The sequence below is a fragment of the Odontesthes bonariensis genome, chromosome 24 (genome assembly GCF_027942865.1).
Source record: "Odontesthes bonariensis isolate fOdoBon6 chromosome 24, fOdoBon6.hap1, whole genome shotgun sequence".
In the NCBI taxonomy this organism is placed as follows: domain Eukaryota; kingdom Metazoa; phylum Chordata; class Actinopteri; order Atheriniformes; family Atherinopsidae; genus Odontesthes; species Odontesthes bonariensis.
In genome coordinates, this window is record NC_134529.1 from 29,605,026 (window position 1) to 29,632,124 (window position 27,099).

Below are 27,099 nucleotides of genomic sequence, written 5' to 3' on the forward strand. Positions count from 1 at the left end.
GAAACCGTTCACTTGACTGGCTGGTGATCTATCTGCTTTACTGAAGAAGCAACCTGATTGGCAGTCCTGGATTTAATGCCCAGCAATATTTGCATAAATGTGTCACCAGAGCTCCAAGCTTTGTCTCAGACAGGAAGAGAAATATTTCCTGTTTGTGCTGTGGCTGAGGAATAGGGAGTTTTAAATGAAAGTAAGTACAATCGTATTTGGCTTTGTTCTCTGTACATGTATTTGTAGCAAAAAGTACTCACTTTCACCTTAAGACGGCATGCTTGACATAGTTCCAGGCGTGTGATTGTGACCTTTGTACTAGTTTGGATCATGTTACATTCCAGCCAGCCAACCTGAGCAGGTAGATCTGGAGTTTCACACCAGGTCAGGGACAGAGATTAATGACGCTGCAAATGCTACTTCTTTCATGTTAATCCTAACAGTTTGCCATCCGTCATTTTCTTGTTAGATATTCCTTTTCGGTAAGTGTCACTTTATATTCGTTCACCTTTTAGACTGCAGTGCAGCTGGTCTTATGGAAGATATTGTGTTGTTTGTGTCTTTCAGGCGTCCTATTGGTTCCCTCAAACATTGTTTTAATTTCACTACAGCAAAGGCCAGAGACAACTCCCTGAAAAGAAAAATGGATTCCGTCAAAGGTAGTGAACAAAAGCTTTTCAGGCTCCCAGCGCTCTGCCGAGTTTATCAAATGTCACTCCCAGTGAGGTGAAAACTTATCTTACTTTTGGCTCTTGCTCTCAGGACCTTGCTTTCATCAGAGTATTCCTGTTGAGACGGATGAGACCATGGCATCCTCCAGTGTTGACTTGGCATGGCTTCCTCCTTGTAAATTCTGTAATGGACAGGAAGAGAGCAGCAGAAAGCCTGAAGACTTTAGCTGTGACCCTGCTCAGAGGGAAGCAGGCAGCAGGGGACAGAGAAGACTCGCTGAGGGCCGCTACCAGCAGGAACCAGCTCCTTCTAAGCCTCACATTATGCCCCCCGCTGCAGCCCCCCCAGGACACGTGTGGCCTCAGGATGTCAGGCTGACACTGTTGGGTGAACGGGACCTCAAGGCTGATCACAGCAGAGGCTCGGCAGGCCCTTCAAACTGGGCCTCGGGCCACTGTGTCGAGGGGTCCTGGGAGCCCCCCCTACCACTCATGTCAAACTGTGACCCGTATGCTCCGTCACGGTACCCAGCACCACATACGGCAGGTCAGTGCAAAAGCTACCCAGTGGAAACATGATGCCCTCTGCGGTGACTGTCAGGGTCAGCAGTGGAAAGTAAACCAGGTGTGCTGATGTTTCAATCAGATCAAACAACTCATCACTTCTACTCAGCGCACTGAAGTATTGTATTTAACTGTATTGTATTTTCTAGCTTACAAAATTGATCTCAGGTTGAGAGGCCTGTTATTTTTCAGATATCCAAAGATATAGAGTTTTGGTCTGCCACTTTTACACGTGGAAAAGCTCCCAGTCCGGTTCAGGAAGAAGGCAGCCACCACACACAAATAAGAGAGTCAGGATGCTACACCAAATTTATTTTGAAAAAGGAAAGTTATTATTTGCACAAGATCAAGGGTGTGATTAAGGCAGTGAGTTGGTCTGTGAACACTCTGAGAAAATCCAATAGAGTCCAATATAGAATTAAAGTTCATATTCAGGCTGTCATTTTCAACATCTACATGAATATTAAAGTCACCCACTACAATGACTTTATCTGTACTCAGCACTAACTGGGATAAAAACTCTGAGAATTCAGACAGAAACTCAGAATAAGGGCCAGGTGGACGATACACAACAACAAACACAAGAGGTTTCTGGGATTTCCACTTTGCGTGGGAAAAACTGAGAATCAGAGATTCAAAAGAGCTCAAACTAATCTTGGGTCTGGGACTGATGAGTAACCCTGATCTGAAGATAGCTGCCACTCCTCCTCCTCTGCCTGTGGTTCGAGGAACGTGAACATTTAAACAGTCAAGAGGGAGTTGATTCATTAATGCTAACATAATGCTAACATGATGCTAACATGATGCTAACATGATGCTCCTGCTGCAGCCAGGTTTCTGTAAGACTAAACATATCAGTGTGATGATGGGGGACATTTGATGCGACAGTAAAACAAACACTCAGCTTCGACCCCCAGTGAGACCATACTGTGCTGGAATACAACAGAAACATGATGCGCACCAAACAAACCTTCAGAGCTTGATCTGTCACAGATGTTGAGATAAATCGTTGTATTGTCTGTCTTGCTGCTGGTATTGCTGCTACTAACCAAAGAATTTAAGCCTGCTCCTTCATTATTCTCTGCAGGTCCAGTTCCAGTGCAAGGCAGCTGTGTAAGGCACTGCGCATGTTGCCCTCCAGCTCCTGTTCACAAAAATGATTACCGTCATCACAGGTATGAGAATCCTGCGGGTCCACACAGGGAGCTTCAACTCTACCACCAACGGTTTGTTGCTATACTCTGATATTCTCTTCACTGACTCCATTCCAAATTCTGCATGTCCTGTATCTCTGACTGATTGATTGTTCATTTTCATTTATTTCATCTTTTTTATTGCTCCACAGGAATGGCCCCCAAAATCAGCTTCAATCTAAAGGTGCTCCAAGAGTCCCTCATGGATCTGGGCCTCAGAGAGAGCCGCTTCCCAGGGATGTAATGCATGAGGTCAGTGTGGGTTGCTCCTTGCTGGCAGGACCAGGCGCAGTCACAAGGGAGGTGAGGAAGACCATCAGCCTGCCTGAGGAGAGCAGTAAGTCCCATCCTGAGCAAACGTTTTCCCCATCTCTGTTAAGGATGTTTCACTGACTTCTTTTTCACCAGGAAATGTTTTCATCACATACTCAGTGGATACAGCCAATGACATAATCCCTTTCATCAGATTTCTGATCAATCAGGGGTTCAATCCAGCAGTAAGTCACATCTCTATCAACCTTTGCCTCGCAGAGATTTGATCCAAACACTCACAATCTTCCTGCCTTCTCATAGATTGACATGTTTGATAATCCCATCAGAAGAATGGGCATCACCAAATGGATGGACAGCTATCTGAATGATGTAAGTCTGAGCAGAAAACTGGTCACATCGGAAAAAGAATGTTTTCTTAAAGCTGACAGAGAAATGTCATGTGACAGAAATCTGTGCTCATCATCGTGGTTATCAGCCCAAAATACAAAGAGGATGTGGAGGGAGGTGGAGATGATGAACACGGCCTGCACACAAAGTACATCCACAACCAGGTAAGCTGGCAGAGAAGCTTTGCTGCAGCACGCTGCCACACTCACAGCATGTCACAGGTATGGGAGCGGCAGGATTCATGCAATCAATCCCATCAAGACAAAGATTTTAACCCCGTATCACCTGCAGATAAACTGCACTGTATAAAAACTGTGTGTCCCTTCCACTGGCACAGATTCAAAATGAGTACATCCAACAAGGCTGCCTGAACTTCAGACTGGTTCCTGTGTTGTTTCCGAACGCAACCAAGGTGAGACGGACACATTTACTGCAGTTTCAAAATAACAAGATTCTTTTTTTATTTGAGTGCACTGACCCTTTATCATGACAAGCAGTGCCACTTATCAAGCCACAACAAAACCCTTTCAGCATGCCTCTGCAGGAGAAACACCAGGAGCGCTCAGACCGCTCATCCATCGTAGTCAAAGTTTTATGTGTGAGGGACTCTTTCTTTGGTCCTTCATTTTCTTTTATTTAACGGGTGGATTTAGGGTGAAGCGTAAACGGGAAACTGTGACAGTTTCGTGTGTGCGTGTGTGTGTGTGTGTGTGTGTGTGTGTGTGGGATCCTGTTCACATTCTTACGCCTCGGCTCTCACCTTCATAGTTCACAGAGATGTTAAAGCTGATATTTTAGTTTTATTTTCAGAGGTACTGCATACAATCAAGACACTGTCATTGTTTACAGGTAATCCAACAAGATAAGTTTTGGCAATACTGATTCAACTTTTAACCATCTTAACCTTGATAGCTCTCTTTTCTGTCTCTGCCCCCTGCTTTTTAACGCTCTCATATGTATAAACATGTTTTAAAATATACACGTGTATAAAAAGTTAGTATGAAAATAATCCCAGAGAATATAGTATATGCAAATAAATAAATGTGAAAAGAAAGTGCAGATGAAATTAGGCTATTGTACATATCTTTGCAGACCCATCCTTTGCACTTCCTTTCTCATCCCATTCATCCATTCTCACACACACACACACACACACACCCACCTGCCTACATGTTGTATTGATAAATGAGGATGGGGCAGGAGATGGATAACCGTGTTCTTTCATTGAACAGTACAACAGGGATGTAGAATAGGAAATATCAGCACTTTGGTGGGAGGTTAGACTATCAGACATGCTATTTTAGTGTGGTCAGGCTGGCATGAAGTTTCTTGTTCATTAATAAGAGTGTCAGCCCGTTATTTTTCTACCACTGCTTTAGTTGTTGTTCCATTCTGTCGTGTCCCTTCAGTTTGACTGTCTCTTTTCCGAAAAGGAGATCCACTTTGACCATGTTTCATTGAGTCTGTCCATTCGCAGACTGAGCGAGTGTGGGATCTTTTCCATTAGAAATATCCACCCATTCCCTCAGTGTGGGATCTTTTCCATTAGAAATATCCACCCTTTCTCTCAGTGTGGGATCTTCAGGGTCTGGGGAGGTTTTTCTTAGCTGCACTTATCATTATTACAAATAGATGATTATTGGCGTTTCCGGTGATGAAGTCTGACTTACCTAAGATAAAAGTTTCAAAATGCTTGGGTATCTTCATATGAAATATTTCTTCCATTGTTTTATGTACGTCTGGCCAGAAATGACGTCACCCTGGGCATTCCCAGAATGTGTGCCGGTGGGCTGCGTCCCGGTTCCCACATCCTCTCCAGCATAGGGGGTCTTCCCCTGTTTAATGGAGAAATAAAAATCTTCTTAAACATTTCCATGCAAACTCCCTCCACATACATGCATTGGTGCATTTCCACTGTCGCTCGCAGTAGTTATGCCATTCTTCTTTTGTTGTTTCAAAGTCTCCTTCTTTTTCCCATTTATTTAATCTACAGTCCATGGAGTAGGATTTTTCTGTTAGGAGACCATGTACAATCTTGAGGTAGCAGTTTTACACGAGTATGACCTTAGGATTTCATTTAGTATTGCATCTTCCAGATCTATTGGATGGTTTTTATTGCGTTTCTCAAAATAATTACGTAATTGCAGGTGTCTATAAAAGAATGTTCTCTTTTTACAGTTTGGAAGTCTTTTAATACTCCCTTGTTTGTAAGAACGTTGCGGTCCCTCTGCTTGTCCGGTTTTAAATCTCAACTCTAACTGGTTGGGTTTGAAGTCTGGCTCGTATGCATACCATCTGATTATCCATCATTTATCTAGTCATTTATATTTATATTATTTATGTTTTCATTGCCTTCCAGGTTTTAAGCTGGGACTTCAGCCATGGATTTGTCAATTTGTTTATTATTTGTGCTACTTCCTTATTACCCAGTACTGCTTGAATCCTTGATTTAAGTCTTTTCCACATCCTTCCATCTTGCATTATACTCCTGGTCACATAAATTTAATAAGAGCTTGATCTGTGTTGAGTGAAAGTAATTTCTCAGCTGTGGGACTGCCATTCCGACTCCTTTTTTTGGGAGTTGCAATGTGTTGAATCTTACTCTCGGTTCTTTCTCTTGCCAGATAAATCTCCAGAGAATTTTGTCCCACTCGTTAAATAGCTGAGTTTTAATTTCAACAGGGAGAGCTGGAAACAGAAACAGGAATCTAGGAAGGATATTCATTCTAATGGTTTCTATTCTTTGTGTTAAACTAATAAATGGGTTGGAATTCCATCTCAATATACTTGCTTATGTCTCATGCAGGAGTGGGTTGTAGTTTATTTCTTTAGTTGTGGTTATTTCTTTTGGCAGCAATATTCCAAGATATGTTATTGCCTCTTGGTTCCATCTGGCATGGAGTCTGTTTTGTAGCTCTGTTGGTGGGCTGTAATTTAGCTTTAACAGTTGTTTTTTTTTTGGATCTTTAGTTTGTATCCTGCATATTTACCAAATTGTTCTAATAATTTGGATAATTCAGGGAGAGATTTGTAAGGTTCAATTAGGTCCAGCAGAATGTGGGCTGCATACAGCGCCACCTTGTGTTCATCGTTATTTAAATGAACATTTTTGATGCCGTCTTTCGGCCTGATCCATTGGGCTCTATGAAGAGAGCCAAAAGAAGCCTTTTCTTGTGCCACGTTCTAATTTGATATTTTAACTTTGTCTTATATTGTCATTTGTTTGTCTCTGTAGGATAAATCCGGTCTGGTCTTTATGGGTGAGCTGGGGGAGAACTTCTTCAATTCTTCTTGCAAGAATTTATGTGTAGAATTTATAATCAATATTGAGAATTGAGATAGAGATATCTTTTCCCTCTTTGGGTATGGCTGAAATAGGGCCCCTTTCCATTTTGTGGGAATCGTTCCTTCTTTTAAAGCATTATTGGATATATGAAGGAGGTATGCTTTTAGTTGGGTCCTGCAGGCCTGGTACCGCTCAGATGAGAATCCTGGTGGCTTTCAGCTTGGTGTAATTCTTCCTCTGTTATTTCTGTTGTCAGTTTATTATTTTGTTGCTCATTTGAGATAGGTAAGTTAAGAGAATTGAAAAAACGTGGAATATTTTCTTCCTCTAATTGTGGTAGAGAAGAGTTCTGATATTCTTGCTTTGTATTTCCTCTCTTTTCTACCCGAGCTTCTTTGTAACTGGCTCCCTGGTTTTGTGTATAGTGCCGTCTGCTTTTTGTTTTGTCCTTTTCTCGCGAACAGTTTAGTAAATTTGGGGCCCATCTCGTAGTACTTTGGTTTTGTATATTTCTTGGGTGGACCAGTTTGTTTATCTCCTTCCTAACTTCCTTTAATTGTAACGGGGTTGTGTCCCTTTTGTGTTTCGTATCGAGCTCTTCCAGTTCCCACTTTATTTTGTTAGACTCTCTTGTCTTTCTTTATTTTTGTTTGCACACTAGATTATATTCCCCCTTAAAACAGCTTTTGATGTAACCCTAACCCTTTCTGAGGTAACTTCTCCCTTGTTATTTTCTTGTAGAAACTGTTCTATTTCTTTCTTTATTTGTGTTTTAAATTGCATATGGGTTAGAAAATTTGAATTAAGTTTCCATAAGATGTTTCTTGGGCTGTTGCTGATTTGGACTGTTAGCAGAAGAGAGGCATGATCCAACAAGTCAGTATTACCACGTTCACACTGATGGACTCTATGACGATCTCTCTTATGAATAAAAAAGTAATCTACTCCCGAGTACACATGGTGTGGATAAGAGTTCTGTTGGGTGAACATCTCGCCATAGATCCATCACCCCAACGTCCGACGTGAGAATCTTCATTTTTTTACAAGTTGCGGTTTGTATGAAAGTTTTCAAGGAGTCTAGCCTTGGATTGATTCGTATGTTCCAATCCCCTCCGCATATAAGAACGCCTGTTGCTTCAGACATCAGGTCAAATATTTTACTGTACATTGCCATATTACTGCCAGCTGGAATAGAAACATTCAGTATCGATACTTCAGTATCTTCTATTTTCCCTGAGATCTTCCTTGGGTATCTTTCATCTCTGAGGTCTTCTCAAAGGGAAGTCTTTGGGATAATAGGGTGGCTATGCCTCCTCTATGACCAGATTTGTAAGATGAGTAGAATACTTTTGACAGTTTGACATGTTCTGTTGGGCTGAGGTGCGTTTCCTGTGATAAAGCAACGTGTGCTTTTTCTTTTTTCACTTTACTCTGGATCTTGAGGATTCCATTTGTATTGTATGAAATAATCATAAGAGTTTGGTTGTCTGTCATTTTTTTCCCTTGTTATTTATACCTTCTTTCTCCCCGTGTTGTATAAAATCTTATACATGCCAGATTACACCAGGAGAGCAGAATGAGAATATCTTCTTCATTTCATCATTTAAAGAGAAATCTTTGCTTCCTTTTAATCAACATATCAGCGCTGGGCTTAGAGAGATACAGCTGTCTGGAGTCATTGCTGTATTACAGGTAAAAGGTAAAAGGACCATCATTCCTACAGCCTGCTAAGCCTCTGTGCTCCCTCTGTATTTCAGAAACATGTCCCCAGCTGGCTCCAGAGCACCAGGATCTACCACTGGCCAAGGGACACCCAGGACTTGCTGCTGCGCCTTCTCAAGGAGGAGCGCTACATCATCCCTCAGCCACGCGCTGACCTTACCCTCACTGTTCGTCCTCTCTGAATCAAAGAAAAAACATCTATTTTCTCATTTTCTCAAGCGTTCAACACTTCTTTGTAAGAAATACCTTGATGGGTGCTGTGCGGTTCAGTTTTAGCTTTCTTTTTGTCGGTTGTTTTTGGACTGATTGATGTATTGTTGTGATCTACTATTCATTTCTTCTCTCGGTCCATAGTCTTTATGAAAGAAGAATTAAGAAGAAACATTTTTATATTACAGTGGCAAACAGGGCTCCTGGTGTGACATGGTCTTTGCTTGACATTTGATTTAAATCAATCCAATGAGGTTACAGTGGTGGTTAGCATGCTCATCTCACAGTAAGGTAATGGACGGGTCCCAGAGTGTCCATAAAGTCAGCTGCCTGCTGTTGCTGTTGGACAGCGGGAAATAAGAGCCGAATTTAAGGGCCAAAAAGCCCAAACAATGAGTTAAAAATAAATTTAAACCCCACTTTTGTTCCAGAACTGATAACACTTTCGTCTCAAAGAGAGACGATCTTTATTAAACACATTTGGATCATTTTATTATGGTCACCTTAAAGTTTAATGGCTTTGAGACTTTCGCTCAATAATTACATGAAGTTTGATATGTTAAACCAATAAGCTAATTCCACTTTAAAGTGAAAACACAAAGTGGCTTGAAACGCAATTTGATTTCTATCTTTCATTGAATTTCTGTTCATTCTCACATTCTTTGTATGCTACTTTTCATTATCTCATCGATGTTCTTGTAGAATGATTAAAAAGCTAATTAATAATCATATAGTACAAGTTTTAAATTTCAACCGTTTGTAAAGCGTATGATTATCCAGAAGGTGGCAGCATGTCGCAGATATTAAAAACACTCTCAGCACCAGTCACCTGTTTCCTTTGCAAATGATATATTTAGATATTTATTTGCAATAAAAAGATGAATTCAGTCTAAATGATGACTTACTTTGAGTGCGTATAGAAAGAATCAGGAACCATGAAACATCAGTGTGAGGCACACTCATCCTGTCCGTATGCTGCACACCTGCTCAGTGCAAACACACCCTGTTCACCAAGGCTGACAGAATATCATGATGAGGTGTGTGTGTGTGTGTGTGTGCGTGTGTGGAGCTCTGCTCATGTCCAGCTGTTCATCAGCCCCTGCACCACAGTGTTTTCTGTAACCATGAAAGCAGTCAGGACCAGTAAAAAACCGTTTGTTTGTGTTCCAGGACTCGCAGGCCTCATCCGGTGAGTTCAAAGCAGCCAAACGCAGATATATCCCCTCTGGCTGTAAAATATAGATCATATATTGGCTAATTTCACTTTTTCCTTATATCCACTGTTTATCCATGACACTAAACAGCCTTGAGTCATGTCTTATTGAATACCTCGAAATAGATTAATATTGTACATATGGGCTGAATTATCTCTGAAAAAGACAAATAATTAGTGGTTTACTTGTGTTGTGCTCAGCAACAACGTGCTGGTTGCTTTTATGGGCATGTGGATCCCATGTGGATGGATGGAATTTATTTTCCCTTTAAACACCAAAACACAGACAGAAGAGAGAAGAAAACCAATGAAAAATGTTTTTCCTTAAATAAAACAGATGGACAAACTGGGAAAACAGGTTGTTGTTCCCTTTTTGAAGTTCATTTCTCTTTGGAAGTACACAGATGATTCGAATCTGTGATGAATTGAGCTTTTTCATTACTGGAGCATATCCCTCTGCATCCCTCAGCTCACACTGAAGGAGGTTTTTCCCCAGTCTAATTCTTCACTCCACATTTGGACTAATCATATAAAACACAAAAACTGTAGCTCATTCTGCTCCTGATTTAAAAGAAAAGAGCCTTTCTCAAACTGATCCCTCCATTTCTTTATTTCTAAAACTCATTGCCCTTCACAGCATTCTCAGATTTAGGAATGTAATGCACTGGAGCATGCAGACAGGGAGAAACAGAACCACATGCCGGGCTACTTGGTAGCTCTTTCTGGGATTTTGAATCAAAGTCGATCTTCATCGGCAGATGTGATCATGTGCTGTGACTAAAAGTATGCCAGAATGTATGACTGAAGTATGAAAAAGTACAAGAATTGGACTGCTTTTCCTCCTTAATTCACCTTCTTCACCACTAACTGTGACAACAGAGGAGTTATCTGAGTGAGAAATGGCTCTGCATCCATACTAAGTGTCTGCAGTCCATGCACTGTAAAGCCCTTTAGATCAAAGCTCACACCAAACACTGCATTAGACACGGTGGATGTGATATCTTTAGATTAGTTTGATGTTAAATGTGTCTCTCATATGCACTCTTAGACCTCAGGCATGCTACTGGCAAGCCTGGGCAGAACCTGCTGATTGGTTCATTAAGAGGGCCAGGCTCTGACTCAAGGTCAGCAGAAGCCCAGCTGCATCCGTGTGAAAATGTGAAGGAAACACGTTTCATCAGTGAATGGGATTTCCCTGAGGTGAAGAGAAAACAGTGAGCTCAGTACATCCTGCACTACTGCCTGCCACCAGCAGGGGGGTCTCCAGCTGTCTGAGGGGAGTACAGAAGAACCTGTGGATGGGTGGAGGGCCAGCAGCACCACTGCCACAGGGGGTCTCCAGCTGTCTGAGGGGAGTACAGAAGAACCTGTGGATGGGTGGAGGGCCAGCAGCACCACTGCCACAGGGGGTCTCCGTCTCCCGTCACTCTGGATGGTAAACAATGTTTTTAAGGGTTTCAAAGTGGAAGAACAGCAGAAATTTACTTTCTAACACAAGTAAACATTATTTCATCATTTATTCCAGTTGCACTTTCTTTTATGTTATGAGCTGTTTGTAGAAGTGCAAAAATGACAAGTTATAGTTTTGCTGTTGGTAGTCTGCAGGATTGATATCTCACAATATCAAATGATGTCTTTAACAAACATAATATGTGACATGTGTCTGGTAACAGAAGGTAAAAACAAACTGTCAAACACAGCTCCGGGAACACAGAAATAGATACGTAGTGGTAGCGGAGACCCTGAACAGGAGCCTCCTGTACGGATCTGGGGCTCTTATGAAAAATATTAATAAGTGATGAACATATTTAAGAAGTAACACCAGTTCTGTTGATCTCATTGTACTTAATAGGAAGTATTTTTGTTCTTTCACTGTAATATTACAGAATGATACAGCATGCCTGGGGATGAACAGGTATTCTTCTTAAAGCATTTCTACAAAATAAAATACTCTTGTGGGGTTAACCTGACAATTTTTAATAATAATTTCCTCGCGTGATAAAATAAAAGCTCGTTTCCCTCTGATTCTCTGAAAAGCTTGTAGCCAATGAGAAACGTGTTCCAAAACCAACGACCAATGAGGAAAGTGACGCTTTCCAGCTCTCTGATCTGTGCCGCATCCTTATTTTGATGCAAAATGTTCCACAATACTGTTTCCGGTTCCACAATAAAGGTCCTTTGGTTCCTCATCCAGTTTGAAAAATAACTCATAAAATGGCCTACGGTTACTGCTGATAGCACTATCATAATCGAAGATTCATACAAAATCCCATCATCATGTATGATTCAGAAGTATTTCCCCCTCATCTAAATAATTTGTGAACACTTCTGAATTGAGACACACAACCGCCCACGCTCACACTCAGTGGGGTCACATGGCACTGAAAGGATCGGATTATTGGCTAAATTACAATCAGACTGAGTTGCTCCTTATTTGGGCAAGGGTAATTCTCCTTGGATATATGGCGGTGAATGAATGGTATCAGAGGCACAAAGCGTGTCATACCCCGGTATGATAGGTGGCGCTGTACCCATTCCAGCTGTTGCTAACAGAGCCACTTCCTGTTGACCTCTTCACCACCAACAACAACAACAAACTCAGGCATTGGAGAAAGATGGAGAACGCAGAGCCAGATGAAGCTACGTCCCTCTACATTTGGTCTGTGATGAGCTGCTTGTTGCACAAACGCGATGCCCAACGGAGCATTCTCCATCGCGTTGTTTCTTTCTTTCTGACGGCGACAACAACAGGAATATCGTCTCCTTTGACTTCCGGGTCACGACCCCGGGAAAACATCTGGAGCATGCGCAGAACGCAAAGTCTGATTCACCACGTGCTTCAGCGTCTACAAGCAGGTTTAGAGTGACTTTCAACCCAGTTATCTCGGGGTCTGAATCCGATCCGATCCAATTCCTTGTCAGATTAAGGTGTCTACATGCACTTAATAACTCAGTTTTATTGTAATTTAGCCAATAATCTGATTTTTACAGTGCCATGTAACCCCACTGAGTGACTCACTCCTAGGAGGAGTTTAGAGTCACCAATTAACCTGACATGCATGTTTTTGGGCGATGGGAGACACGGGGAGAACGTGCAGACTCCACACAGAGGAGCAAGGATCCGAACCAGGAACCCTCTGCTGTGAGGGGACGATGCTAACCACCCTGCAGCCTCCTCTGATTCAGTCGACCATATTTGAACTACCAACTGGGTGTCTTCACTCTTTTACAGGTATATATTATGTATATACATCTTATATGTTTGTGCTGTTATTCTGAAGGCATCACACAGGATATCACTTCAACTTGAAATAATAGTCGGAGAACAATACAAAATGAATATGAAAATGAATCCAGTGTTTTTTCAAACATTTCAAATCAGGAGAAAAACACCACCCGTCTCCTCATGACGGAATAAAGGTTTTTCTCAACTGAAAACAGAATCTAACTATCTGCAGGTCTTATTTAATTAGTTGTTGTCTCGTAAAACAACTATTCTATATTTCTGTTCTCAACAACAGTAAACAGTCAGTAGACCTGGGAACTGTTAACTCTGAGCCTTTCACATGGAAATAGATATAGAAAGCTTTGCGCTCGGGACTGAACAACAGGGTCTTTTATTTTGAAATACCTATTCGGATGTAGTATTCTTCATTCTGTTAATTTACACGGTCTTGGCTTAGCTAACTTGACGTAGCCTGTTATGGAAGACGAGCGAGCACAAGCAAGGGGCTGTCTGATAATCTAGGACTGGCTGGGACTAGTTCTGGGACGTGATTTGGAAAGATAACGCCACATACCGGAAGCCTGACCAGCGTCTTCCTGGCCCAAAACAATAACACCACAGTGAGAGCTAAGAGCACGGGACTGCTACACTTATCAGTACCCCACAGAGCCAGCAGTGGCGGGGCTTCGGATAGCAACCCGCCCTCGTCGAGGTTAGCTCTCCGCGGCGGCAGAGAGCGGCTGTCGGGGCGGACTGAAGCCGCGGTGTGAAGCCTCGGTCATCTTTGTTCGCCTTTTTTCATGGGACGCCACTGAGCCCCCCCACGCGCTCTGAAGTCGTTTTACCGCCGTGACAGCTCAACCTGAGGCTGGTTTCAGCTGGTCCCTGCGTCTTATGGACATCGAACAGTAGCGGTGGGCTTTTGGTCGGTGTGCCCCACTCGGACGGACAGCGCAGTCATGTTTTCCGTGCGCATCGTCACCGCAGACTACTACCTGGCCAGCCCCATCAAGGAGCTGGACGTCGGCTACTCTGACTTTAGGGACAGCGACGTGAAGAGGGTGCCGGTGGTGCGGATATTCGGATCGACGCCAGCAGGTTGGTCAGCTCCATCAGTGTCTGTGTTGTTGAAGGTAGCGGTAGCTGAGCAGCACGCGGCAGCTGAGCAGCACGCGGCACATCCCTGGCTGTGGCTGCTGCTGGACACGCGCGTGCACAGACACGGCCCGCGGTGCTTTGTTTAAAGGGAATGTAACGGCTGCGGGGTGACAGGGAGGTGTCGGAGGGTGTCGCCACGTTGTAGCACCGCACCGCCGCTGCTGCTGCAGACGGGCTGCCTGTAGTGGTGGCAGCCCCCCGCTCCCCCCCTCGCGGCGCTGCTTTGTTGTCGCTGCCTCGGCCACATCATGGTGCGGAGGTGCTGCCACATGTCCTGCTCTGCTCTGTTTGGCTTTCATTGTGTTCACAACAACCTGTGGAGTGTGGGCAGCGTGCTGCCACCCCGTCCTCCTTTAGGAGAGGCCGTACAAAGACCCCGGGAAATGGGTGGGAAGAAAGGCCAGTCCCCAAAGGTGACCACACCAATGTCTGCTGGCAGAAATGATTCGTGTATCTGACAGAACATCAGACTCATTTCAGGCTCCTGTGTCAGTGATCTGTCGTGTTCCCTGTATATATAAAAAAAGACTGTGTCAGAGGGGAACAGTGGTTGTCATGAGAAATAAAAACAGGCTCCCATATTGTGCATATTAATATTACAAGCCTGGAAAATAGCCTGTTGTAGCCAAATCTCATGTCATAGAGGGCATCCACACATATTCTACTGGGCAGAGAGGACACCAACATTTAACCCTAACCCTGAACACATTCTTCCTTAAAGCTGAGCACTCGGAGCACCTTCATCCCCACACAGCAGAAGGATGCCCCCTCATAGCATTGCATTAACACGGCTTTTGCCTCCACTTTCACCCTGTTGCATGACACTGACCATATATTTTGAGAAGACTGAGTCCCCAGTGGAAGAAAATGCAGTGAAACTGGTCTCCCATGTGTCATTTCTCCTCCTTTTCCTGCAACAGGATGCATCTCCTGTTGGGATTTAAGGCTTTAGAGCAGAGACAGTGGGTCAGAGTCAGGGTGTCAGCTCTAATCTGTAACGCAGGTCTGTAACACAGGTCTGTAACACAGGTCTGTAACACAGGTCTGTAACACAGGTCTGTTACACAGGTCTGTTACACAGCTCTGTTACACAGGTCTGTTACACAGCTCTGTAACACAGCTCTGTAACGCAGCTCTGTAACACAGGTCTGCTCGGACACACTGGCTTGAAGCCTTTCTAAATGTCTATAACTGTTTTTTTCCTAATGGTTAACTTATCTGTGACATTCAGAAGCAGGATTCCAGTGGAAGGTAAAGAACGTTCAGACTCAGTAGTTGGCTTTGTTGCTCCAGACTTTGTGTTGTGTCAAGTTGCAGCAAGGACAGCGTACATGTCTGGGATGTGTTCTGTACCTCCACATTCACATAGTTTAACTCTTCCCTTGTTCAGTTTATGCATCACTTGCTTGACGGTGTTTCCACAAATAAAACTGCATCACCATCTGGAACACATTGAAGCAGAGAGGGATGTCTTTCTTGCTGAGAAACAGGCCGCACCTCCTCGGAGCTATTTGCTGTTTAATATCTCGCTCTGCCCTCATTTGTCGACTGGTTTGGAGGGGGGGGTACCTGAGCAGTTTTGGTTAATGTGTGTCAGCCTTTATCTCATTACTGTGTTTAGCCTGGTGTAATCAACAGTGCATTCTCCATGTGGCTCTGGCTACAACCCCAGGCCTCATGTTCCCTGTCCTTTCCTGACCTAAGCCATGAACACTCCCACCCATCAGAAGCCATGAACACTCCCACCCATCAGCCCGTGTAATCTGATGCCATATTTCCTGCTTTTCAGCTCCCCTTTTTGGAAGCACTCAGTGTCTGTCCTGCTAAGTTTGAGCGTACTTCAGCTGGAAACAACCCATTCCTGGAACAGTTAAGGAAGAGGAGAATAAAAATAATATGATATGTTATTACTGCATGCTCATTCACATGTAGCATTTCTGATGTTCAGGGTTCAGTCTGTCTTGTCTCACGCCGTTAGAGTTGCTGCAACCTTTGAGGTTCGACTGCATTGATCTCCACTCTCTATGCTGACAAGCTCAGCCCAGATGCACTAATGTGCCCCTGGACCTGCTACAGCAACAGACATACTGTTTTCTTTTTTTGCTCGGACATATGCATCTGCGTGTTTATTTGGGTTTGTTCAAGCCAAGAGAGAGACACTGCGTGACCGATTGACCTAAATATGGAGGCCAATCACAGGGCTGGATAAAAGCGTGGGCCTCTCCCTCCCTCTGCTGGGAAACTCTTCTGCCATATGAAGGAATTCCTCCTGGAACCATTAGCCGCTTTCGGACTGTAGGAACCTTTGGCAGTTCTAATAACCTTTTAATCCGCGGGGCCGTTTTCTCCCGTGTTCGGACATACAGGAACTCGGGGCTTTCTCCCTTAGTTCCTATAACTATTTAGCTCCTTCTCCGAGGTCGGGTCTTTTCATGGTTCTATAGAACGAATCTAACGGAGGTGTGTGGTGGTCGGTAGCTAGGCCCCATGTCATGCTATCACGGCTGAAATGTTTCCTCATACGACACAGACACAACCGGCGCGTGTTTAATAAGTTAAACTTACACTGGTCTCATTTGTCTGCAGAGCTCTGCTCTCCTTTCTTCCTTCATGAAATGAAAAAGTATCGTCTCCTGACTCTCTCTGTGAGCTTTTCCAGCCTCGATATTAGACGCCTGATGTGATTGTCCATGATTAATATCACCATCATGCAGACCATAAACACAGTGGCCTCCCCGCTCTCCATATTAGCTTCTTGGTGGTGTTTTTTCTACTCTCCTTACTTTTACCGTTTTGTTTTGTGTTTGAATGTAGCGCTAAACGGCTAACGGCTAACACGTCACTGAAGCAGACGGCTGCGCGCAGCGCATCAGTCCCTATCAGGTCCCGACTCATGTGCGAATGCAGACTGAAACAGTTCCGCTGGGGAAGGATAGTTATCAGAACGAAATTCGAGGAGGGTAGTTCTGATAACTACGTTCTTAGAACGGTCTGTCCGAAAGCGGCTATTGACACCATAATAAGCTGACTCAAAGGGACTCTGAGGCCCATCAGGCACAAGGTCATCGTCCCCTTAACTGTTTACTTTCTTCTCTTGCTGATGGATATATAGGTTCAATTATCATGCTTTATCATTTAGCTGCTGCTCCAGTTGTCTGTAATTACTTTATGATAGACTGAGATGTATATTTGTTGATATAGTATTTCTATATAAGTCTTCCCCCTCCTGTGTACACGGGCCTGTATAACTCATGTATAAATGTGGCCGGAGGCTTTAAGCATATTATACCTAACATAAGGAAAGAATGAATTAGTCTTTGGAAGTCTAGAATGTAGAAGCTGTTGCCGCAGCGACCCGACCTCGGATAAGCAGATGACAATGGATTGATGGGAGGCTGCGTTTCACCTCATTTGGATTGTTCTTTTCTTTAAGCATTTTGGCTTTATGGACTGAAAAATAACCCAGTTAAAGTCGTGTATCAGTGCTGCACTGCCACTCAGCGATCTGTCTCACTCCCACCTGATTGCAGTTTAACAGACGGGTCCGATGGGAACAGAGCTGAGGGTGTGTTACCCAACGAAAAGGCCAGCCAGACAGACGCTCGCAGTGCTCCAGATGTTCCCGCTGGTTGATTGTTGGCTTGCTGTATCAGAGCCCAGTGAGAGTTCTGGGGCTTTTCATGGCAGGATGTCTGTGCCAAATGTAGGCATTTTGGGGCTGTTAAGCAAACAACCCCCACCAAAATGTAAGAGTTGATCTACATCAAGATGTCCACTCTTTGAGATGATACTTTTTGGAGACGCCGTCCCTGGAAAGTTCCTTGACAAAATGAAGGGAGCAGATTTTATTTTCTGTGCCACTTGGCAGCTGAACATCACATTGATTCTATAGCCAGCACTGATTACAGAAAATACTGATAATAATGAAGTAAGAATGGAGTCTTCCTCCTCGCACACACAACCCCTGCTTAGGACTGTTCCACCACACACAGCTGGTTGATGACAGAACATTCCACCCCAGTTCCACTGCACTATTCCCCGATACAGTCTGTTGTCATACAGGTGCTTCTTATTCTTTCTCTTTCATAGTATTCAGGTTTTAAAAAGAAGTTTGAGGTCATTGTCTGCGTTGTACTGCAGGGTGGATGTACAGAACCAGCCTCAGACAGAGCGGACCGCAGCTGGCCTTGAAGGAGCTGATGACTGCAGCGGCTGCCTTGCTGTCCTTGCTGCTGCTGTGGCCCAGTCAGACTGATTGATAGCTAGAATCGCTCCCTCTGGCTTCCTATAGGTATCCAAAGGTGTCACAATCAAGGGCGCAGGCCTGACACTGCACCTCTCCTTCCCTGTGTAGCCTGGTGTCGGTCAACTTAAAGCTGCCGTCGGCAGGTTTTCAAAATTGCGAGTCTAAAGTCGGAAAATTCGAACTGATACAACTTTCAGGTCCCTCCCCCAACCTCTAACAAGCTCCGAATCGCCCCCCAAACCCCTCCCCCTCTGTGGAAGAGGTTGTGCACGTGAGTTCACACCAGTGTGCGCGCACACAAGCTGGGGCAGACTCACGCTCAGCAGCGTGTGCACAAGCTGTGATTGACAGGTAGGATTCCTCCACCCTAACTTGATTGGTTAAAAACAGCCGGGAGCGCTCTGTAGTGGCTATTCGTCCTCTTGTGTCGATAATCAAAAAACAAAAAAGATGTCAAAACCATAATAAACTAAATGAAATCAAACGGCCACTGAGACACCATGGGAGTGAATTTACGCAGGTAATTGAGTCCATTGTCCAGGCAAAAAACCACGTTTCTTTCGGTTTATTTCTCCAAAAACAAGCAAACAAACAAATGACAATGGCCTTTGCCGCCTCTCTTGCCCTGGTAAAAACCTATTTGCCCTCAGGTGCCTGCCCACCTGTGATTGCCTGCTCATCTAAGTAAACTCTCCAGTGCGCCCCAGCTACCCAGTGCTTTCAGAATAAAAGCATAATTAAATACCCAAATTAACTCAAACAATACTAAATATCATAAACAACCAAAAAAGGTTTATTCCCCAAACTAAACCCCCAAAAGATAACTAACTAATAAGTGAGGCAAATATACAAAATAACAAATAGCTCCAACACGCTCAGTTTTTGCAAGCATGATTACAGGCTTCAGAGGGAGCTACAGATTTCGTTATTTTTCCTAAACAGCCTATTTGATATTCTACTTCCAGAATCCCATGACAGTTCAAGCTAATATGACTAAAAAAAAGTTGCCGACTGCAGCTTTAATTCATTCATTCATCAGATGGGACAGGAGGAACACTGGAGCTGATGGAAAGATGGCTGATAGTGTGCATGTTTGACTTGGAATCTTTTCTTGCTGTTGATTTATTAGTTAATTGCATTAATTTTATTTATATGGCACCAAATCACAACAAATGTCATCTCAAGGCACTTCAATAATACAGTCCAATTCAAGCCAATTGGAGTGCAATTCACTGTTATCATAATCAAATCAAATCTTATTAATTAAATTCAAAATTAGTCCACTTTATTCATTCATACAGAGCCAATTCAAAAGCAGTTTCCTGGCTGAGGAAACCAGCAGACTGCACGTAAACTTCTCTTCTGTCCAACCCTCCGTCCTGAGCGTGCAGGAGGCGACTGTGGAGAGAAAAACTCCCTTTGAACAGGAAGAAACCTCCACCGGTTCTGAACATGTGGCCCGATCTGTATGAAAAAACTAATATTTCAGGTATCGCCATTTAGCTTAAAAATACCCAGATATGTTTTTTATCCTTGTCACCCAGCCCTATGCAGGAGACATGAGAAGTATATGGGTTTTCACCAAATGTTGCTCAGTCTCTTGTTTATCACCTTGCCCTCCATCTTGTTTGTTATGCCTTATATTCTCTTTTCTGGCTTTCGTCCTATTGTGTCCCATGACCTTGGTTTTTGTGCTGTCATTGACTGATGACTGACTCATGAACAACTCAACAAGTCCGCAAACTTCCAACATTTCTTTCTGCAATTTGGTTTGAAAATCTTGTAGCGTGACCCGGGCCATGGCGGCAGAAAAAGGCCAGCATTTGTTGTGAAATGCTTGCAGAGGTTTTCGCTCTGTCGGTGTCCTCTAATTTCCAGAACACGTTCCTGTGATGTGCTTCTTTATGGTCTTCAGAGAAAGGCCTTTATTGGCACGGGCTGTTGGATCATTTCAGGTCCTTTGCTCAGTGTCAAGCACTTCCTGTCTTCTTTGTGCCCACAGAGTGAAAGAGAAAGAGAGCAGCCCCAGCTTGTGAGAGCGGGGGACTTCCCTCTGCTGCAGGAGAATTCTGCAGGCTTTCATTGGTGATTAAGACCTTGTTGAAAGAGAATAAGAGAGTTTGGCAGGGCAGGAAAACTTACATCACTGCTGGGGTGGGGGTGCTTTAAAAAGTGCCACGCCATGCCCCTCAGTATGGCTGTTAGTGAGGCCTGAGTGTGAGACTGGCTGGTGCATCTGTAGCACTGGGCATTCTGGAAACCCTGCTCTAAAAATAGCATGTGTGTGCGTGTCAGGGGGGTAGTTGTTTTTGTTGCTGCTTAGCTACTCTGTGGAACGTCATGATGGACATCTCCAGCTAATGATATATTCTTCATAAGATCCTTTTATCAATTCCATGCAATCTGAAGGTGTTGGCTTCATGTCTAAATGGGCACCATGGCAACGCACTGTAAGATCCATTCAACATGTATCAAGGTTGCACAAGTCAAAGTTTCTTTTTGTCTTCTTCTGGCTCTCTGAACTGTTCCAGAAGTTGGACATAACGTAACAACCTGACTGTGAAGGGAGTCTGATGGTGTAGCAGGACTTTAGGCTGCAAACCCTTAATGATGGTCTATCGCTGCTTTAATGCAGAGTCATCATTATCTGCATGACAATGTGTCTTGGAACCAAGATATTTCTAGCCGCCAGTGTTGATGAACCTTAGTAGTGTAGCATGGAATTAAAGGGGGAGGAGTGACAGAGGGTCAAGTGAGCGACATCCAACCCATTACTGTGCTGCTTCCCAGCAAAATGGACTAGGAAAGCAGCCCATCACATTCTGGAGACAAAGGAGAGCTCTCTGCTGCTTACTATTCTCACACAGGTTTACAGATGACTTTTACCTTCTCTACAGCTTGTTGTCTCTCTCTCGTCTCTGTCTTGGGAAGCAAAGGCTCTTGAGCTGAACTAAACATGCCAGAACCAGGGCTGTGCTGGAACAGAAAACACAGTGGAGTACAATAACTAGGGATGTCACAATCAGTTTTTTTTTGCCTTCGAGTCATTTGATTTTGAGTATCTGCCAATACCGAGTCCCGATCCGATACTTCTACAGTACATTAAAAAAATGTAGAATAGCGAAGAAACAGATCCAGGAGGTCCCCAATTCTTTATTTTCTTCACTTATTCTATCATTTAACACTTGTAAACAGAGCACTTCTGTGAGGTAGCTTGAACAACAAAAGTAATCAAGTAATAAACAAATTCTTCACATGGTAGTTTAGTGCAACAATGTCTAATATAAAAACCAGCAGCAGCTCAGCCTGAACTACCTGCAGGCATGGAAACAAATAAGCAGATAAAAGTACCACAGTGTTAGAAAGTAAGGCCACTTAGGCCAGTAATGTGCTTTAACTGCACTCCTAATTCTTCCTCTCTTCCTCTGGCTTCACAGAAGGAAATTTATGTTTTTCTTGATGAAAACCAACATCTCTACCTTGTCAGGTGTGAGCCTGTTCCTGTTCTCATCAAGGATGTTAGCCATGTCCTTCCCACCTCTTGAAATCCCAAGTTTGCATATCTCACAGTTTGCAATCGCAACGTTTTTGTCCTCCACTTTAAAATCCCTCCACCTCGCAGACATTCGGCCCCCAGCTTCAAGCTGCTGCCGTGTTCTGCTTCGCTTTACGGCAGCAAAGTGACGTCATGCTGCATGTTTCTGTGTGGAGGTGAGACGGTCTGACTCTGTACCACCACATAACAGGAAATACTAAGCTGTTATTTTTTCCCATTTGTTTTGAAATATTATAGTTCTGATAAAATAAATAATGAGAATAAATATACATATATACATAGGCTACATATCCGGTCCCTGATCGGGATGTAACGTCCGATTCCGATCGAGTCTGAAACCATGTGATCGGATCGGGACATCCCTAACAATAATAGCATTTTCTTGATTAAGTTGATGTAGCATTAATGATGATTTTTAATTATCTGCCCAATCCTACTTCTAAAACAGTTAGAACCTCATTCCCCTGAGCACTTCAGTCTGCTCTTTCTGTCGCCGCTCGTTGTTCTCTGGCTATAATTTGCTCTCAGAGCTACATTTAGTGTGCTTGTGTGGGTAGGAACGAAGGAGAGGGCAGGGCACTTAGATGAAGAGAGGGAGAGCATATATGTGTGTGAGCCTTGCTCGTCTTGTGCAGCAGCTGACCCGCCATCCGTGCCTCTCCTGCTGTGTGGTGGAAAGCAAGACAGCCCTCAGCATCACATTTCCAGAGGCTGAGAAAAGGAGGGCATGCAGGGCTGGGAAATCTCTTGTTATCTGGTGAGAGATGGCTGATCAGTGAGCTGGCGTGGACACACACACAGAAACATACAGACAGAATTTTCCAGCATGTGGGAACAATTGTGCTCCAACCAGTTCCAACCACATCACGATGAAAGGCGTAGCATCTCTGCAGCTCTTGCAGAAAGGATTGTGGGGCTCAAGATTTCCTTTCCCCAACTTTGTTTTGCTAAAAATCTGGAAATCCTCCACGAGAAACGCTGTCTCTCCGATATGAATGTGCGACCTTGTTGTTATAGAATACTTAGCGAGGTGTAAGATGCATTTCACTCATTGGGCCTCATGCAAAAACATTTTCGTATTCTTATCCTAAATTTCTCTCACTTTTTTTGTACGAAGGTCTCGTACGAACACGCCACGTCAGATTCAACAAACGCTCTTAACTTCAGAAAAAGTGTGTAAACGACCTGCGTAAACGATGAATCCCACCCGTGCCTATTTAAGGGCACGTGCACGAGGATAGTAGATTTGCATACTCCACGCCCAAAATGATACCATATAAGGCTGTGCTTCCTCTCTCCTGTGCCAGGAAGTGCTGAGTCATGAAAATGGCATCAAGGCACAAAAAGAACAACTTTAGGGGCTCTGAGACTGAAGTTCTGCTTTCAGAGATCCAAAAAGGAAAATCTGTCATTTTCAGCAGTGTCAGCAGTGGAATTACGGGACCTGCTAAAGCCAAGAAATGGGAAGTTATTAAAGTGCTGTTAATTCTGTGTCACCTGTAGTTCGTAATGTCACCGAAATAAAGAAGAAATGGTTTGATATGAAAATGGCTTAAAAAAACGTCTCACCATGGCCAGGCGCTCGATGACTGCAACTAAAGCCGTGCAATCAGTTGTTGCCTCATCATGATGGCTCTTTGATGGGGTGGTCCATGAGGGGGGTCTTCTGGCACCACAGCTTCTGGTCTGCCTGGGCTGGTTCAGGTAGTGGGAGACCCTCGTTCATCATGGCAATATTGCGCAAATCTGGCATGCCTTCTCTGGGCTATAGAGCAGTTTGCCCCCCGCTGTATGGAGACACACCCACCTGGCCTTCAGCTCCGTGCGCTCCACAACAGCACGGGTGCTTTGATGCGTATATGTGTGCAGTCTATTGCTCCGATTATATTTGGCAGTCCAGCCACGGCATGAAAGTCCCTCTTAATATGTACTTGTTGGACAGCGGTGTATGGGAATTTGATGTACCATGGGTGATAAACTAATGAGAGCTTTGATGACCAAGGGGAGCACACGACTCACAGAGGACTGGGACACCCCCGATCTGTCTCCAATCTCCCTCTGAAAGGTTCCAGTGGCCAAAAATCCAAGGGTGGTGAGGACCTGGACGTGTGGGGGAACTGGGTTTGATCGGCGTGTTTCTCTCTGGAGTTGTGGCTCCACAACATATTTGCAGCAGCACAGTCCTTGGCAGTCTAATCGCTTCCCATTGACCTTGTTATATCCAGAGTCAAATTAACCTTTAATTAGTGCATAATTTAAGTACGCGTACCCCTAGTGGTACACGGAGGTACTGCAGGGGGTACGCGGCACACGGGGAGTTTTTTATTTTATTTAATTTTTTTATTAAGGCGTCTTTTATGGAGGACTGTTTATGAAGGAGACTCCAGTTTTGTGATGAATGTTACATGAGTTAGGCCTGTTAATGTATTCTTAAAAAGAGAGAGAAATGAGTTATGTTCATATATTCTTAAAAAAAAGAGAAATGTTACTTGTTTAAGTTAGATAACAAAGGAAGATTGTTTTGATTTAGTATTTATACTATTCTGGTTAATTATTTATATTTCAAGAAAATGTTTTTTATTCTTATGTTGAATTCAACTGAGGTTAAAAAAAAGAGAGAGAAAGCCTGAGAATTTTATGTTCAAGTTAAAGGGATAGTTCGCCTCTTTTGACATGAAGCTGTATGACATCCCATATTAGCAACATCATTTATGAACATGTTCTTACCCCCTGCTGCGTCCTGTGAGCAGAGTTCCAGCCTCGTTTTGGTGTTGATGAAGGTAGTCCGGCTAGTTGGCAGGGGCTTGAAAAATAAAGCGTTTTGCTTCTCAAAAAAATATGCACTCAAAAGAGTAATACATTTGCATCACAAAAATCGTTCTCGATGAAAAAGTCAGACCTCACTTCGCTTGGCGCTATTTTTTCCTCCCTTGATATCAATGCGTCCAGCCACCTAGCGACAACCGCACCTGTTACGGTGTTTGCTGCTCGGAAGCAGGGGACTGCTCGGTCTGCTCTTCGGTCTGCACGGTTTACATTGGACGCATTGATATCAAGGGAGGCAAAACTAGCGCCAAGCGATGTGAGGTCTGACTTTCTCACCGAGAACGATTTTTGTGATGCAAATGTATTACTCTTTTGAACGCATATTGTTTTGAGAAGCAAGACGCTTTATTTTTTAAGCCCCAGCCAACTAGCCGGACTAGCTTCATCAACTCCAAAACTCAGCTGGAACTCTGCTCACAGGACGCAGCAGGGGGTAAGTCAATGTTCAGAAATGATGTTGCTGATATCGGATGTCATACAGCTTCATGTCAAAAGAGGCAAACTATCCCTTTAAGGATATTAAATAAAATGATTTTCATGTAATAACCACTGTGTTGCTCTACTTTTGGAGAATCATCGCACGCGTTGTATGTGTGAGGGGGTACTCGTGGTGTGACAAGAAGGCTCAGGGGGTACTCAGGCGAAAAACGTTTGGGAACCACTGATTTAAGTCAAACAGAATAATGTCAGCATCATTATGGGGTATAATGTATATATCTATTTATGTTTGCTTCAAAGTAATTAAATATACAATCCATTAGTCAAGCAAACTTGATTGGAATAACAGCGGACGATTTAAGGAAACTCCTACGACAGGTCTGGATCACTCGTAAATTCTGTTCGTACCTGAAAGAAAACGTAAAATATGAAAAAATTGGTGAATGCGCAAATTCTCTTAAATCACTCGTACGCACGATTTAAGAACAAATCTGTGCGTACGAACGGTTGCTGCATGAGGCCCAATGTCCTGGAATACAACCTGTAAAACCCACTGGGAGGGAGTTGGGGTGAGACTTTCCATACCCACCCTACTTTCTTATTATGCGTCCTCACACACTGGCAACCTGAACATCATGTAGATGCAGTCATTAATGTGGACCAATTGAAAGGCAGTATAGTACAGGGATTAATGTCAATTTCTGGCTCAATTCAATATTGATTACATTAATACAGTTTCAGTACAAATTTGGCTTGGAAATTAAAGGGGTAACTTTTTGATCAGGTATGTTATTAACGAATATTTTCTCCTCTCAGTAGGCATATGTGCTTTATCCGAACTGCTCCACTCATCTGCCTGCAGGTGGGATGGTGCTGCTGTCGGTGTGGCTGAAAATGGCATATATTAAAAATTGATCTGAGGATTTTATGAATCGATGTCTGATTTTTCAAATGAAAAATCATTACACTGGAAAATATTGTTTTTGAAGCCCTGGGGTAGTAGTCGTCACGCTTTCTGGAAACGTACACTTGTAAAGGGTGGGCACTTTCTTGAGTGACCCTCTCAGCTTTAGCTGTGAATGCAACCACATGATATGGCTTTTGGTGACTTGTTCATTTCAGTTTGACTAATTAGAATTTTAAACTGGCTGGAAACTGGTTTAACTGAATATTTTATATATATACACATGTCACACTCTTTGTGTCTACCTTTTATTATGCATAGATTTGGATAAGCATTGTTGTTATGCTGTCAGGGGTTCTTCTTAATTGTTTTGTAAGTTTAGTCAATAAAGTTAAAAAGGTAAATAATTTTTTTTCTTTTACAGAAAGAAAAGTTGGATAACTTGGAGAATCATTTCAGCCATTGTGGTTTACAGAAATGCAGCCTGTATAAAGATGAATCTTGACAAGTATGTAAAGTAAAGCATTACTGCAGTGGTTTCTGTCATTCTTTTACCTTCGGCGTTGTGTTCATTTGGACAAAGACTGTGCAGAACTCTGCTGCGCTTCAACGAGCTGTAAAAAAAAAAGCAAGGCTTTACTTCACAAAGCAGGTCTCTGTGTCAGACCCCACAGTTTACGCAGGACCCACATTTTCAGCTGAAGGGGATCGCAAATGCTCACAGAAAATACTCTGTTCCCAAAAACAACATCAGTAAGAGTCAAACTGTAATCATCTGACAACGATTCGCATGTAACAGCCAAGCTTAATGTGGTGCAGCAGGTAACGTTTGTTACCGTAGCGCCTCATTATAAAACTTCATGTTCGTTGCTCTAACAAGGGTAGCTACCTACGACCACAGAGTCATGATAAATGTATCACAAACGCTGGTGTCCGACAGCAGAATGTTCAGTAGGATTGTTTCTCTGAAGGTTTGGGGTCCATTGGATCTCACTTCTCACTTTCACTCATAACACCATAACACATCAGCCAGCTGAGTATTCAGGCTCTGCAAAGCAAAACATTGCTGTAAATTGTGAAGTAAAAACAAATTTGTGACACACAATGATGGCAGACATCCCAAGTTCCAAAAACTCGTTTAAATTGGGGATTTTTTAAAAGGCTTAGACAGGCTGGATATAGATAGTTAGATACTGTAGCTGGCTAGTTAGATACAGGCCTTCACAATTTAGTAA

General features: G+C 43.4%; 2 protein-coding genes across 5 annotated transcripts in view; both read left to right on the forward strand.

Annotated features, from left to right (window-relative positions):
- The first annotated feature begins 87 nt into the window (after positions 1-87).
- Positions 88-9,191, forward strand: traf3ip2a (TRAF3 interacting protein 2a). Of its 2 annotated transcripts, none has more exons than XM_075458740.1 (10): positions 88-190; positions 559-650; positions 754-1,209; positions 2,314-2,452; positions 2,572-2,756; positions 2,828-2,916; positions 2,993-3,061; positions 3,139-3,243; positions 3,417-3,491; positions 8,123-9,191. In XM_075458740.1, the coding sequence occupies exons 2-10, from the start codon at positions 635-637 to the stop codon at positions 8,267-8,269; spliced, it is 1,281 nt and encodes a 426-aa protein (XP_075314855.1). In that variant the 5' UTR covers positions 88-190; positions 559-634; the 3' UTR covers positions 8,270-9,191. The 2 variants fall into 2 exon arrangements, with proteins under 2 accessions (XP_075314855.1, XP_075314856.1); XM_075458741.1 differs by lacking the exon at positions 88-190 and adding an exon at positions 226-473.
- A 3,986-nt stretch (positions 9,192-13,177) lies between these two features.
- rev3l (REV3 like, DNA directed polymerase zeta catalytic subunit) overlaps positions 13,178-27,099 on the forward strand; it is a 75,645-nt gene continuing 61,723 nt past the window's right edge. For all 3 annotated transcript variants that reach the window (XM_075459632.1, XM_075459634.1, XM_075459633.1), the window contains exon 1: positions 13,178-13,834. In XM_075459632.1, coding sequence (XP_075315747.1) covers positions 13,696-13,834 — 139 coding nt within the window. In that variant the 5' untranslated portion in view covers positions 13,178-13,695. The remainder of the gene's footprint in view (positions 13,835-27,099) is intronic.